Below are 16,601 nucleotides of genomic sequence, written 5' to 3' on the forward strand. Positions count from 1 at the left end.
GAAGGTAATTTATCCATTTAAATCAGCTGTGATGGATCAAGGACACATCTAAAACCTGCAGGGACACCGGCCCTCGTGGACTGGGATTGGGGACCCCTGCTACAGACAGTAAAAGATCTCTCAGATGGATACGGCATAAGCTATTTTAAAACAACACCAAGCCATGGAGGGCTTTAAAAACAAATACTAAAATTTGTCTGAGGCTGAGATCGCAGGATTGTAAACACATGATTGCTGGGCTTCATTTCTGTACTGAACAGTCATTTTAAGATTAGCTAGTAAATAACAATTAGCTAATGTTGTTCATGAGACAAAAGTCATCTTACTGTGGTAATGTAAATATAATATGACCAACATTAAAGTTATTATTATATTAATTATTATTAGTAATTACAGCAATGAACTTGAACTCAAACACTGAGCTTCAGTAAAGATTCAAGTTGCAGTTATTTATATTTGCTATCACCTTAAATCTTCACTCAAAGACAAGTATCTCTGACAGTAGGGCTGGGCCATATTATACCGTTCACGGTAATACCGGTATAATGTTAGGCAACGATAGGAAAATGAAATATCGCGATAGAATATGAGTAAAACGCGCATGCGTAGTGCCTTTGTTTTCATACGCATATGGCCGATTGTTGAGTGAAACAGATGAACCAGAGTTGGTTTGTAAAAATGGTGTTCAGTGATGTGGAACTGGTTTGGTGTTTGTCCGTCAGATACACGACAAAGCACATTTTTTTGCAGAACATGCAAGCGGGCCGTCGTTATTGCCATGTTTGTCGGACTAAGATGCTCTTAAATCTGGGAGTAATCTGGGTCCTAAACTCCGTATGCTTCAGGTCAAACGAACACTGCAGCATCACTGAGAGTTAAAAACTGTCTAAATTCTTTCATCTTTAATAAAACGATCAGCATTACTGCTTAACCAGGTGTAACTGTGAAGTTTAACTTCCAGGCATCCATGAAAACAGAATTTATTACACTTAACAGAGTTAGAAGTTAGCAGGAAGCTAGCGGAAGTTAGCTCGCTAGTTTCGCTAGTTACCTAAGCATGATATAGCATGTTCTGACTGAGAGATTTCTGAAAAAATTCAAATGTACAGCTCTGCTATCACTTCCAACATAAATGAAGACAGGAAACTAAACAGCAGTGACGTTTGTAGGGTTACTGAAGTTGGGCTAGCTGGTATATAATGGTGTGCTATGTGATCGCTAGCGACACAGCTATGTTAGCATAACAAACAGTGAAGCTGGAGGATGAAGGCTAACACTTTTCCACTTATAAAAGTTAACATTAAGGTTCCTGATAGTTAGAGACAAATGCAATCGCATGGCAGGATGCTGTAAACGGACCAAACTTCAGTCAGGAGAACAACTGAGATAATCCATCCACAATATGAGGTTAGTCATTAATATACTGCAACAACATGGGAATAGAGCAGCTGTGATAGAATACAGCATTAATGAATCAATGGTACAGAAGTGGAGGAAGCAAGAAGAATGAGTTTAATAAAGTTTGATTTATCTGACTGCTTTGTTTTGCTTAATGTGCCTTATAATCCCGTGCACCTTATGGTCCGAAAAATACGTACTGCACACTGCAGTTTAATGTTGCAAAGCACCTCTTTTTAACTTCAGTGGATATTATACATGGTTATGCTCAGGATATGTCAGCCCATTTCTACTGGAAATGCCTTTTGGTTAAACTTTCAGCAAGGAATTTGCGTTTACACTGTTAAATTTTTACATAACTTTAATGCACATAAAAACCAGCTTCTTTAAGTGAAAATAAATGGAAGGTTGTCTTTTTGCGCTAGTAATGTTGTGGAGTTGTATTTTGTCTCGCATCAATTATATCGTCAGTTATATCGTTATCGCAAATTTTCAAATATATATCGTGATAAATATTTTTGGCCATATCGCCCTTCTCTATCTGACAGTGTATATATGGATGTATCATATACAAGAGACAAATGCTGTTCTTTTAATATGTTGGCATTACTAAATTTGGCTCAATGCTTATGTGTAAAAAGAAAATGTATTAGCTGTGATAACTGTGTCTGATAGAATGAAGATCAGACTGATATATGAAATATTCCTTTATTGGGTGAGAAAATCAGACCATGTCATAACTGCTTTAAGTCATACAGAATAGATATCAGAGCCTTAAACAGGCTGACTTCTACTAAATGGGTCAAACTGGGCAGAAAGTATACAAACACATAACATCCTTATAGAATATGATGTAACACTATAGATCAACTTACCTCAGAATATATAAAGCATATAAACAATTACAGCAATATGATGCAACAAACACAGCAGTGCTACTAATCCAAAATACTCAAAGCTTCATAGAACTGAAACAAACATTTATTTTTAGCTCCATTCTGCTGCTGATACATACTTTAGGTTTCTGAATATTAAACTTGTTGCTGCCTTTCATAGTGTGTAACTTGAAGGCCCTGAGTACTTTCTCCCACACTGAAAACACTGGAATGATAAAATTATTTGAACATTACCTAATAAGACTGATTCAGGACAGACAATTAGTTATTTTAAACTTTCCTAGCAGTCCTTCACAAACAGGGAACAGTCTGTCTATTCTCAACATCTGTCAGCTGCTGCTGGCTCTTCCTCCTCCTCTTCCTCACACACTGCTGAGTTTGTCCTGGTGGATCATCAGGGGTGCAAAGCCTCACAGATGATGTGCAGCAGTGGGTTCCTCAGTCTGTCCTCACTCTGGACACTTGCAGTTGTCACACATGGAAATCAAATGTGTGATAAGCTGCAGGATTCAAACACAAGTGTAACTTATAAATACATGTTCATACTTTTATTACACAATCAGAGAGAAAGAGAGAGGGAGAGAGTGCAGGACAGATAGATGAATAAAGCACCTGTAAGCTTTTAGCTTAACAAGTGAACCATCAGCTCGATAAAACAAAAGAAGTGACATAAAAGTCAGTACTTAATTTTAAAAGTTTACTCTTTGGCTGTCCCATTTGAGCTCTCCACCATTTTTTCGAAAATTATCCACAACCATCGCCAGACCATGAATCCTGGGATAGGTTGAGCCACCAAAGAACCCAACCCATCCTTGAAATCCATGAAAAAGGAGGACGCATTTGTGGGTCGCATTGGGAGCAGCCTTTGAACAAGGACAGCCTTTGTCACCTGGCTGTGGCATAATCAGGCTTCAAATGCGGCCTATGAATTGGGACACAGCTATTGACTTATCTTGGACTTTATTTCATTTTGACACACAGTCAGAAATTTTTTGAGATTATTTAAAAAATGATATTGTGCTTTTATATATACTATTTGTTTGTAATATTGATTAGTGTGTAATTAAATCATCTATTAAACTGATGCATTCTCATAAACGTGTTGGATGAATCCAGTGTGCATTTTAAATTCTCAGCAAACTGCAAGATGAAAGGATGGTGTGTGTTACAACATGTTAGCCCACATGAGAGAGTTGACTTCAAGTTAGGGCTGGGCGATATGGCCTAAAATTCATATCGCGATATAATTTGAAGCACATGCGGTAATGATATATATCACGATATATTCTTTTCTTCTGTATAACGTATTTTCCACACTATAAGGCACACTTAAAATCTTTTAATTTTCTCAAATATCGAGAGTGTGCCTTATGTATGAATTCTGGTTGTGCTCACTGACCTTGAACCGATTTTGGCGTGCAGAAATCTGTTAAAAATGTTTTAGTACAACTTTGGTAAGCCTGCTGATGGACTGCTTGATGGATTGTCAGAGCATTACGGCTGCCGTAGTGAGGCATAATCTGGGTCCAAACCCTCATACGAACACTGAGAGCTAAAAACAGTCAAACTTCTTTCATCTTTAATTAAATCATCAGCGTTGCTGCTTTATCGGGTGTAACAATTAAGTTTAACATCCATGAAAACAGAATTTATTAAATTTAACGGAGTTAGAAGTTAACAGGAAGTTAGCTAGCTAGTTTATACCTAAACATTTCATACCATGTTCTGATTGAGAGATTTTTTTAAACTAATTCAACCGTACAGCTCTGCTATCACTTCCAACATAAATAAAGACAGAAAACTAAACAGCAGTGGCGTTTGCAGGGTTACCGAAGTTAGACTACCTGGTATATAATGTTGTGCTACGTGATTGCTAGCGACACAGCTATGTTAGCATAACATTAGCACAGTGAAGCTGGTGAATGAACGGCAACTTTTTTTCCACTCGTTAAATGTTAACATGAGGGATTCTGGTGGTTTGGGACAAATGCAGTCGCAGAGCGGGATGCTATACACGGGCCAAACTTCAGTCAGGAGAATATAATATACAGATGATAATGGTTGTAGCCGCTGCGATACTTTCAACCAAAACAGGCGCAGCTTGATGACATCATCAACATGCGCTATCGCGATAGAGCGATATAGTCAAAATCTTGGCCAAATCTATATCGTTTATATCGCCCACCCCTACTTCAAGTGATATTAAACTGTTTAATATTATATATGAAAAAGGCACAATCCCATCAGTCAGGAAGCAGATAATAGTAAACTAGTTAAAAACCCATCGTATTGTTGGGGAAGACCATGGAGAGAATGAAAACACATGAAGCTGATTTTTAGATACTAACAGTCTCTTCTCTGGGGATCAGAGTGGGTTTCATAAAGAAAGAGGGACGATGGATACTTTATTATGTTTGGAATCAGAAATCAGGAAAGCTCAAACAAATAAGAAAATGATGATAGCTGTCTTCTTTAATACAGCCATACAACATGTTGTGGAAAGAGAGACTCCTCATTAAACTCATAAATCTACGAGTAAATGGCAAATTGTACTATTGAATTATAAGACTGATGAAAGAATATAATTATCTTTGTTTTTCCTGCTATTCTCCTGTCCACACTCCAGTCCAGGAGGCGGGATTAATGCACCTGTAAGCTGATTTGTCAAGCCCTGAAGAAGAACGGAGGAGGACAGCACTACTGTGGTAGAGGAGCGGTGTGTGTGCAGACATGGCTGCTGTTGATGAAGCGGACTGAACTTAGAGGAGAGACACAAAATATACCAACATCTGTATCGCTTTTATTGATGCTTGTATCGATCCGCCCAGCCCCAGTTGAAACAGCAATGAGTTCAGTTCAGTATCTGAGAGAGTTCATCAAGGAGAGACTAACTGCTGTTGGTGAAGAAATCTTCTCAGAGGTTCAAAAAACCATCGTCCGGTATGAGGAGGAGATCAACCGTCAGCACAGACTGCTGGATATTAGCCGGAAACCCGACAGAAACTCACACATCATAGGTATGGACATGTTTTTAACTCTGTGCTGTTCAAGCTCAGATTCTTCAGTGTGACTGACTTTACTAGAAGACGTTAAACTGGGTATTTATCAGTGCTGTGGGTCAGTGTGCAGTGATGGACTATGTTGGACTGGTGCAGGTCCATGGTTACTGATAGGTTAGGTTTTAAAACAGTTTAATTGATTTATTCATTAAACTTTTTTTCTCTAATAGATTCCAGTGTTGAGTACATCAGGCGTCAGTGTTTTAGATCCTCTGTAAACACTGAGACTGTGCAGTAAAGATCTAGTTAGATGTCAGCAGAAAACACATTTAACAAGTTGTTAACAGACTTCTCTGAAGTTGAAGTGAAGCTTCATTTAAAGAAGGATTTCACACACTGATGTTTTCATGGTGTCACCCTGCAGTTTAGTTTGGTGAACTTTGTGTCTTTGCTCACAGTGAGGAGCTTCAATGCTAACATGTTAGCGTGTGGCTGTGAGTGTGCACCACTATTTCCATTATATTTATTATTTATTTAAGTAGGTCATAGGTCAAGCTACTAAACATTCACACATAGAGCACACACACAGAATTGGGAGAATAGGTCAGAGGTGTAGGTGAGAAGCAGAGGTGACAGCAAGCTGCCTTTGGTAGGATAAGGTGTTGGTAAGCCAAAGCCAGGAGAACATAGTGTGTGCAGAAGTGGGCAGCAAGGACACGAGATAGGGAAGCAGGAGATTAGCAGGCACTTAGTTTTGAGAGACAAAGGTTCTTGATATCTGAGTATAAATGTGTGCTGTTGGGACTGCCCCAGCAGATTTTGATGTTTAAGGCTGAGCTGTGAACATCCCCATGTACATGTAATAAAATTAATTGATTGTTTATTTTGAGAAAAAAAAGGAATGGAATATTACACTGTTTCATGATACCTGGTACTGCTGATTTATAAAGAAATACTGTTTGCATAGAATCATGGCCTCATTTCTCTGATTAGGGAGAACAAAACATACTGTTCAGGAAGCCAAGGTTGTAACTGAAGCTCACTGAGAGAAAGAATGTGAATGCTTAAGTTTTATGACTCGGGTGGGGGTTGAGGCTATAAGAGTGTGTGTAACTGTCAGACACTTCGAGATCTGCAACACCCCCTCCCATGCACATCGCCCGTCCGGACGATTGTATTGCTCAAAGAGCTGGTATGGAATAAAGAGAATTGTATTGATTAAAGAGATTGTTGATTGAGCATTAAAACACAGTGTTGTTCTTCCTTTAGCCTGGAGATCAAAGAATTGGGTTATAAAACAGTGTGTGGCTCATAGTGGGTCATATGACAGGCTGATCACCATTTGTTCAGGTTTTCATTCATGCTTTTAAAAAATAGTTTTTGTATCAACACATTAGTGATTATTGTTCTTGTGTTTCTTTGTTCCTCAAGACCTCCCACAACAACATTACTGTGAGGAAGAGGAGGGTCTGGATGAGCAGCAGGTCTGTAACCAGGAGAGGAACTCCAATCTGGACCAGGAGGACCCAGAGCCTCCACAGATTAAAGAGGAACAGGAGGAACTCTGCAGCAGTCAGGAGGGAGAGCAGCTTGGACTGAAGCAGGAGACTGAAGGCATTATCGTCTGGACTGATGAAGAGCAGCTCAGACTGATGGAGACCATCCGGAAACCTGTGATAAAGCTACAAAGAATAGGTATGTAAAACTGTGATATTTTTTTTTAATAACAGTGAATATGTCTCATGGGCAGCACAGTGGAACAGTGGTTAGTACTGTTGCCCCACAGCAACAAGGTCCTGAGTTTGACCTGAAGTGACCTGTCCAAGATGAACCCTGCCTCTCCCTATGGTAGCTGGGATTGGCTTCAGCACCCTCACTATACCAGACCCTCATAAGGACAAGTAAATGGTAAATGGCCTGTATTTGTATAACACTTTACTTAGTCCCTAAGGACCCCAAAGCGCTTTACACTACATTCAGTCATCCACCCATTCACACACACACACTAGGGCTGTGCGATATGACCAAAATCTCATATCCCGATTGTTAGAAAGCCCACTGTTTATACGTTATTTGCTTGGTTGAAGTGTTGTGGTTTGTTTATAGATAGTGTTTGCGCTGTGGAAATTGATATGTCCTACGTCATTGAACTCACCATATCTATGCTTACGCTCCTTGAATGCACCACTCTGTGCCGTTGCTAGTCTGCCTTTGTAGCTGCTAATAGCCAGCATTTTTCCTTGTGTCCTCTCACCAGCATCTCGTGGTTTTTGGTTTATTGCTGTGTGTGAATGCCAGAAGACCACAGCTGAATAAATCTCCCAAACTTGGAAGCTGCCTCCGTGTTCTTTAACGGGAACACACCCACCATACCTTGCCGCTCTAAATCAGTTAAACTCCTGGAGACAACATTCTCTCCATTTTACCGATATTAAGACATCTATCGTCCGATAACAATATAAATCACAACAATTTAACATTTTCTGTAAATTCTGTGAATCTCGGGCAGCTCGACTTGCATGAAGTGTTTCCAGCTGGGCGTCGCGTACCTGGAGTCGAGTGTTTTAACTGATGCATGAAACGATACATTTTTAGACATAAGTTGCAACGGCCGCCGTTTTCTTTGTGAGTATTTATTACACAGCGTGCTGCGGGGAAAAGCCTGCTCTAACCTTTGAGTCTAAGGTTTATTTTTTAGCACCTGACGGCTCTTTTTTGCTTCTCATCTGTAAATACTCTGCATCTTTCACGTGATTCAGTTTATTTTGAAAAGTCTCAAAAGGATCTTGAGCTTTATTGTGAAAGGTTTATGTGGAGCAAGCGGACACGCGGTGGTTTTACCGTCGTTGTTGCTAATGACAACGCATAAAAAGAAGCACTTGTCTGTCTGTAGTGTGGTTATATTAAATATAAGAGAAAGAGAGAACTTTAGGAAATTAATATAACCACTACAGTGACCATCAAAATAATGAAAAAATATTCCCGTAAAGAGTTTATTTTGCGACACCACGAAACAAATGATAGCGTAAAATGAAACGATAGATGTTTTTATATCGTCATCCGATATATATCGTTATATCGAACAGCCCTAACACACACATTCACACACTGGTGATGGCAAGCTACATTGCAGCCACAGCTGCTCTGGGGAGCACTGACAGAGGTGAGGCTGCCGGACACTGGCACCACCGGGCCCTCTGACCACCACCAGTAACAGGTGACAGGTGATTTGTCTTGCCTAAGGACACAACGACCGAGACTGTCCAAGCCGGGGCTCGGACATTCATAAAAATTCTGTAGAATGAAAGATGTGTGTTTAGGTTTCAGGAAATCTGAGCTGGCAGCAATCGCTTCACAGTGTCGGGTCAGAACACTTGTAAATGTCTGGATATGAGAGGAACAAAGAGGCAGAATCCAGGAATAAAGTTGTCATTCTTTACATTTCAAGTTGAGAATGTAGCCGCAGCAGGGCAAGAGTGTGTGCGTGTGTGGCCTCTGTCGACAAAGCATAATGATACAAACCAATTAGAACTCAAATTACATAAATTACAGTATATAACTAAATAAACATATTACTTCAGCCAGGTTAAGTAAACTTAAAGTCAGACATTATGCAATAACACATCTTATACAGCTATAATGATAATAATAATAATAATGGATTGCATTTATATAGCGCTTTTCGGGACCCTCAAAGCGCTTCACAATTCCACTATTCATTCACTCTCACATTCACACACTGGTGAAGAATAAGAATAAGAATAAGAACAACTTTATTCATCCCGAGGGAAATTCTTTTGTCATGTACATGCTCAAAGCAGCAGGAGAGACCGAGGAACAGATGAAATAGATATAAGATATACAATATATACAATAAGAATAGTGTTCCGAGGAACAGGTGAAATAGATATAAGATATACAATATATACAATAAGAATAGTGTACAGTAATATACAGTAGGATAGTGCAAGACAAATAATCAGATAACTCTAACAAAGTAATATACATAACTATATCCTGGTGAATAAATAACTAAACTATCAGTGCAGGCGGTTCTAGAAAGTGACAAGTATTGTGCAATAGAATGAAGGGAGTAGCAGCATATGATGGGGGGATGAAAACAAATATTCAATAAGTACTCTTGGGTAAGGCAAGCTACAGTTGTAGCCACAGCTGCCCTGGGGCAGACTGACAGAAGCGAGGTTGCCATATCGCGCCATCGGCCCCTCTGGCCATCACCAGTAGGCGGTAGGTGAAGTGTCTTGCCCAAGGACACAATGACCGAGACAGACAGAGCCGGGGCTCAAACCGGCAACCTTCTGATTACAAGACGAACTGCCAACTCTTGAGCCACGACACGACACTGTTTATCAGCCAGTGCACAGAACCAACAACACTATGTCAAGAACCTTTCTGCAGCGATCCAATCTGTTATGCTAGCAAACTGACACTTATGCATAACCTCATTTAAACAGAAGAAGAAAATTGCTGGTAAGTCATCAAATACACTCATGGCTAAACACCAGCACAACTGAGTGAAGTACAACATTAACTTACAGTTTTATGAACGCACATGCTGGCAGTTGTTCGGCTGCTGTTTGTCTCTGAACTAAAGCTGCAGACATGCACGCCTTTGGTGCATTCAGGGGGGCATGGGAAATCCCATACACATACCTAACCCTTTTGGACAATGTGAAACATGAGTTTCCACCCATTGCTCAGACAAAATCTACACAGAAACACAAAGACAAAAACACAAGTTTCATTTTTTTTTTGTTATCAGTTTAAGTTAAAGAATAACATGTTTCCTCTGCAGCATGGAAATCTTTAGATTTGAACAGTTTACAGGTCTGGGTAAGTATGAATAAATATTCCTATTCTGTTTTGGAAAATATGGAATTCAGAGTTTCTAAGCTGACATTTATCAGACAAGAAGAGAGGTTTCATGGTATTTCAAGCACAGCCAAAACATTTACCACTGTGTAAGAGAGCTCTGCCCCACCATGCCTTCTTATAATTGTAGCCAATCCAGACATCCACATTCATTTAACAGAAAACAACATCTATGTATTTCATATATCACAGATATTCACATATGAAGCTGAAATTTTAAGCTTCATAGCATAAAGCCAGGGCAACAATGGAATGGTTTAAAACAAAACATATCCATGTGTTAGAATGGCCCAGTCAAAGTCCAGATCTAAATCCAATGGAGAATCTGTGGCAAGATCTGAAAACTGCTGTTCACAAACGCTGTCCATCTAATCTGACTGAGCTGGAGCTGTTTATTTGCTTATGAATGTGTCAGAACTTGTTTTCTGTTTTCTTCTTGGTTCTTGGTTACTAGTGTTTTGGTTTCTGTTCTGTATTTCTTAGCTTGTGGATTCCTTTGCCCATCATGTGACTCTGGTCCCTGTACTGTGTACTGTGTTAGTATTGTGTCTCTGAGTTCAGTCTGTGGATTTCCTGCTTTACTTGTCTCATGTTAGTGTAATCTGCTTTACAGTGGCTTGCAAAAGTATTCGGCCCCCTTGACCTTTTCCACATTTTGTCACATTACAGCCACAAACATGAATCAATTTTATTGGAATTCCACATGAAAGACCAATACAAAGTGGTGTACACGTGAGAAGTGGAACGAAAATCATACATGATTCTAAACATTTTTTTTTACAAATAACTGCACAGTGGGGTGTGCGTAATTGTTCAGCCCTCTTTGGTCTGAGTGCAGTCAGTTGCCCATAGACATTGCCTGATGAGTGCTAATGACTAAATAAAGTGCACCTGTGTGTAATCTAATGTCAGTGCAAATACAGCTGCTCTGTGACGGCCCCAGAGGTTGTCTAACAAATTGGGAGCAACAACACCATGAAGTCCAAAGAACACACCAGACAGGTCAGGGATAAAGTTATTGAGAAATTTAAAGCAGGCTTAGGCTACAAAAAGATTTCCCAAGCCTTGAACATCCCACGGAGCACTGTTCAAGCGATCATTCAGAAATGGAAGGAGTATGGCACAACTGTAAACCTACCAAGACAAGGCTGTCCACCTAAACTCACAGGCCGAACAAGGAGAGCGCTGATCAGAAATGCAGCCAAGAGGCCCATGGTGACTCTGGACGAGCTGCAGAGATCTACAGCTCAGGTGGGGGAATCTGTCCATAGGACAACTATTAGTCATGCACTGCACAAAGTTGGCCTTCATGGAAGAGTGGCAAGAAGAAAGTTGTTAACAGAAAACCATAAGAAGTCCCGTTTGTAGTTTGCCGCAAGCCATGTGGGGGACACAGCAAACATGTGGAAGAAGGTGCTCTGGTCAGATGAGACCAAAATGGAACTTTCTGGCCAAAATGCAAAATGCTATGTGTGGCGGAAAACTAACACTGCACATCACTCTGAACACACCATCTCCACTGTCAACCTCTTGGAGTCTGCAAAAGACTTGAGACTGGGGCAGAGGTTCACCTTCCAGCAGGACAACGACCCTAAACATAAAGCCAGGGCAACAATGGAATGGTTTAAAACAAAACATATCCATGTGTTAGAATGGCCCAGTCAAAGTCCTGATCTAAATCCAATGGAGAATCTGTGGCAAGATCTGAAAACTGCTGTTCACAAACGCTGTCCATCTAATCTGACTGAGCTGGAGCTGTTTTGCAAAGAAGAATGGGCAAGAATTTCAGTCTGTAGATGTGCAAAGCTGGTAGAGACATACCCTAAAAGACTGGCAGCTGTAATTGCAGCAAAAGGTGGTTCTACAAAGTATTGACTCAGGGGGATGAATAATTACGCACACCCCACTTTTCAGTTATTTATTTGTAAAAAATGTTTGAAATCATGTATGATTTTCGTTCCACTTCTCACTTTGTATTGGTCTTTCACGTGGAATTCCAATAAAATTGATTCATGTTTGTGGCCGTAATGTGACAAAATGCGGAAAGGTTCAAGGGGGCCGAATACTTTTGCAAGCCACTGTACTTCCTTGTCTTGTCTTACCTAATAAGTTCCAGCTGTGTGTCCACCTGTTTCTCTTTTCCTCATGTTCCTGCCAGTGTATTTTAATCTCCTGTCAGTTAGTAATTGTTGTGGCATCGTTAACATTGGTTCACCTTTTTCTTATGCTGTGTGTTCTGTTTGCCTGCAAAAGTTTATGATTGTATATTCAGTTTTGTTATGTTGGAGTTGAGCATTAAAGCTGTTTTGACTCTATGACTGCCTCTATGAGTTCTGCGTTTGGGTCCTTGTCTCCTGCCTGCACACAGCACACACCATGACAGAACTAAACATTTCCATCAGTGCCCTAATAATTTTTCTCATTTGTACATTTTAAATTTTAGTGGTATATGTGAGCAACATGCTTACTATGTAGAGATCTGCTTATGGTTCAGACTAGTAAACATTTTTGCAAATGTTTGTTTTGTTATCATTTTTCCCCCTTGTGCCTTCAGATGTCCTACGCCAACATGCTATTGAGGAAGAAGAGGCTCTTACAGAACAGCAGGTCTTTAACCAGGAGAGGAACTCCAGTCTGGACCAGGAGGACCCAGAGCCCCCACAGATTAAAGAGGAACAGGAGGAACTCTGCAGAAGTCAGGAGGGAGAGCAGCTTGGACTGAAGCAGGAAGCTGATACCTTCATGAAGACTCCTACTTATGAGAAAAGTTCCCACAGTGAACCAGAACCAAACAGTGAGCAGCTCATTTCTCACAGCTCTCCTGAAGCAGAGAGCAGATATCATGAAGAAAATGGGCATGTGGACTCAGGATCTACTAGAAATACAGAGCTGAAGAAGAGACGTCACAGAAAGAGAGTAGACAACAGTCCTGTGTCAGTGAGTCAAAGTAGAACTGACACAAAGAACAAGTCTGTACAATGTGACGTGTGTGGAAAAACTTTACAAAATAAATACAAAATGACTACACATCTAAGAGTTCACACAGGTGAGAAACTATATACTTGTAGCACCTGTGGGAAAGGATTTAATCAGAAGTCACATTTGGAATGTCATACAAGAATTCACACAGGTGAGAAACCATATACTTGTAGCACCTGTGGGAAAAGATTTTCTAACAAATGGAATTGGGAAAGTCATCTAAAAGTTCACACAGGTGAGAAGCCATATTTTTGTAGCACCTGTGGGAAAAGATTTGCTGCATCATCTACGTTCAAAAGACACATGAGAATTCACACAGGTGAGAAGCCGTATTCTTGTAACACCTGTGGGAAAAGATTTGCTGCATCATCAGTGTTCAAAACACACATGAGAATTCATGCTGATGAGAAGCCGTATTCTTGTAACACCTGTGGGAAAGGATTTAATCAGAAGTCATATTTGGAATGTCATACAAGAATTCACACAGGTGAGAAACCATATACTTGTAGCTTCTGTGGGAAAAGATTTTCTATCAAATGTAATTGGGAAAGTCATCTAAAAGTTCACACAGGTGAGAAGCCATATTCTTGTAGCACCTGTGGGAAAAGATTTGCTGCATCATCTACGTTCAAAAGACACACGAGAATTCACACAGGTGAGAAGCCGTATTATTGTAGCACCTGTGGGAAAAGATTGGCTGACTTATCAACGTTCAAAAAACACACAAGAATTCACACAGGTGAGAAGCCGTATTCTTGTAACACCTGTGGGAAAAGATTTGCTGCATCATCAGTGTTCAAAACACACATGAGAATTCATGCTGATGAGAAGCCGTATTCGTGCAGCACCTGTGGGAAAGGATTTAATCAGAAGTCACATTTGGAATGTCATACAAGAATTCACACAGGTGAGAAACCATATCCTTGTACCACATGTGGGAAAAGATTTGCTGACCCATCAGCATTCAAAACACACATGAGAATTCACACAGGTGAGAAGCCGTATTCTTGCAACACCTGTGGGAAAAGATTTATTCAGAAATCAAATTTGAACTGTCATGTAAGAATTCACACAGGTGAGAAACCGTATCCTTGTAGCTTCTGTGGGGAAAGGTTTGTCCAGAGGATAAAACTAAAGAAGCACATGAGAATTCATACGGGTTTAAATGTTCATACTAAGAAAATGTGGGACAGCTGTGAGTCATCGCTAAACACGTGAGTGAAAAGATGATCCATATTGAGCCCATTATTTTTCTGTCTAGAGCAGTAAAGAACTCTCAGCATTGTTTGTTCAGTTTATTACATTATTCTATTAATTGTATCAGGGAAACTCTGATCTTATATTTCATGAAGGTTTAAGTTCAGTATGCTCCTGTTGGTTCATTGTTTAGCTATGTTGTTTATTATTACTGTTTTATATCCTATATTGGGACAAATGTCACAATAAAACACAATAAATAAACACAATAAAAATGAAAGAATTGAGCAACAGTCAAGAACTGTGTTTATTCTTGTAAGGGAGCAAAAGTATCAAATACCAAGTTTCATGCTTGAAGGGGGAAGTCTCCAGTACATTTTGTCAGTCCCACCCTCCTTTGCCTTAAAACTGTCACACAATAACGCTTTTCCTTCTAGAGGCTTCTCAAAAGGGCAGTTATGAGTGTATGAACTGTAATGAGCAGATAAAATGTTTTTTGCAATCTTGGCATATTTCCAGGCACTAAGTGTATCTTTGACTGTCATACAGCTCACACCAATTAGAAAGTTGCATAAGGTATTTTTTTCCCAGTTGTCAAATCCAAAAACTACATTGGAGCTGCAGTGATTCCTCAATTAGTCAATGAATAGAGGCCAATTCAGCTGGGAAATATTAACTGCTCTTTTTAAGATGTAGTGTTTTAGCACACGAAACATAGAAAGAAAATATGGGAGAAAAAAGACTGATGTTCAGCTTTACAGCTTTTCTGCTCCAGTTAAAAAACTTCCTACTGTTGGAGCAGATTAACTGCAGCAAACCGAAGGTCAATGTACACGGGCACAAAATAGGTTTTAGTTTGTTTAGTTATTGGAGCATTAAACCACAAATATTTTAACCACAACCATGTACTTTATTGACAGTTATGATAGTGAACAGTGTTGAAACCTACATAACACTGTCTTGTTATACTTCTGCATGTACTTTATGTTGTACAGTTCAGAGACCTGATCAACCCTCTGGGTTTGTTCAAAATCACTACCATTTCAGCTTGTTCATGGCCAAAAGTGGCCACCAACAGACTAGGTCTGTAATTTTTATTATTTTTGGGGGGTTTTTGCCATTTTTTCTGCATAAAGCTTTTAAGTAAAAATAAAAATAATTATTACTTTTTAAATTTTTAACCCTTTAAACACCAGTATGTTTGTCCACTGCACTAGCTGGAAGACAACCTCAAATCTCGCAATTTTATGTAATTGCATTGCTACTGAAATTTCTTGTATTATTAATAGTAGAGTCTGGGACATGTAATTGATTCACATCAACATTGATTATAATGCATTGTTATTTTTGTGTAGGGCTGAATGGCCAAAAAGAAAATCACAAATGGTGTGTTAGTGGCCGGAAAAGCAATTTAATGACCAAATAACCACTGCTGAAATGACCAATAAAATGATCAAAATTTATATTCCAGAGTGTATTCTTCTGTGTGCATCCTCATTAGCAGCAAGATGTACTAACCACATTAGAGTGGTTTTTGTAGGCACACTTTTACACCTGGTGCAAGGGGCTGCTGTTCCAATGCTGGAGGTGCTCCTTTTGCACCTTCTTCTCATTTTGTTGGTGGGGTGTGGGTCACACTCTGGTTCAGACTACTGCATCTTGAGATCAATGGCAGAAGTGGCTGAGAATCAGGGAAATCAAAGCCATTCCTTTGATCCTGAACACCTCTAACCACTCTGTGTTGGGGGAGGTTTTATTGTAGATACATCCTATCTGAAAGATCTGTTTCTTGTGTTGTAAGCGTCCTGCTTTTACGACCCTTTGGTCAGCAGGAGGTCTCACACACACACACACACACACACACACACACACACACACACACACACACACACACACATTCCTACTTACATATAAAGGTTCACACGTATACATACAATGCCTTAGAACCATGTGGGCGTTGCTTTGCTGTGTTTTGTGTGAACTGTCTCTCAATAAAAGGCAGCGAGAGGAGGCCGGATTTGGGGTCATTTTCGTGCTGGACACAGATGAGGCCTCCCTTGCGCAAGTAATCGATCGATCGCTGACGGTCTTGTTTTCATTCATGATGAATAAGTCTCTAGAATTAGTGGGGTTTGTGGGAACAGACCCAACATTTATTTGGTCCTTCGGAGCCGGAACCTAACACATCGCATCCACCGCGAGGAGAGGGAGAGGACGCCACCGCAACGTCTGGGATGAT

At 39.9% G+C, this 16,601-nt stretch overlaps 1 protein-coding gene across 8 annotated transcripts in view; it reads left to right on the plus strand.

Moving 5' to 3' along the window:
- The window catches only part of LOC100695519 (zinc finger protein 2 homolog), a 41,259-nt gene extending 26,590 nt beyond the window's left edge, over positions 1-14,669 (plus strand). For 5 of the 8 annotated variants that reach the window (XM_025901208.1, XM_025901202.1, XM_019363349.2 and 2 more), the window contains exons 3-4: positions 6,725-6,988; positions 12,741-14,669. In XM_025901208.1, the coding sequence (XP_025756993.1) occupies positions 6,725-6,988; positions 12,741-14,383 (1,907 nt within the window). In that variant the 3' untranslated portion in view covers positions 14,384-14,669. Of the gene's footprint in view, positions 1-4,920; positions 5,312-6,724; positions 6,989-7,550; positions 7,744-12,740 lie in introns of those variants that run through there. The other 3 variants (XM_019363351.2, XM_019363350.2, XM_025901222.1) reach the window with 2 other exon arrangements.
- The last annotated feature ends 1,932 nt before the right edge of the window (positions 14,670-16,601 follow it).

Source organism: Oreochromis niloticus, linkage group LG3 (genome assembly GCF_001858045.2).
Source record: "Oreochromis niloticus isolate F11D_XX linkage group LG3, O_niloticus_UMD_NMBU, whole genome shotgun sequence".
Lineage (NCBI taxonomy): Eukaryota > Metazoa > Chordata > Actinopteri > Cichliformes > Cichlidae > Oreochromis > Oreochromis niloticus.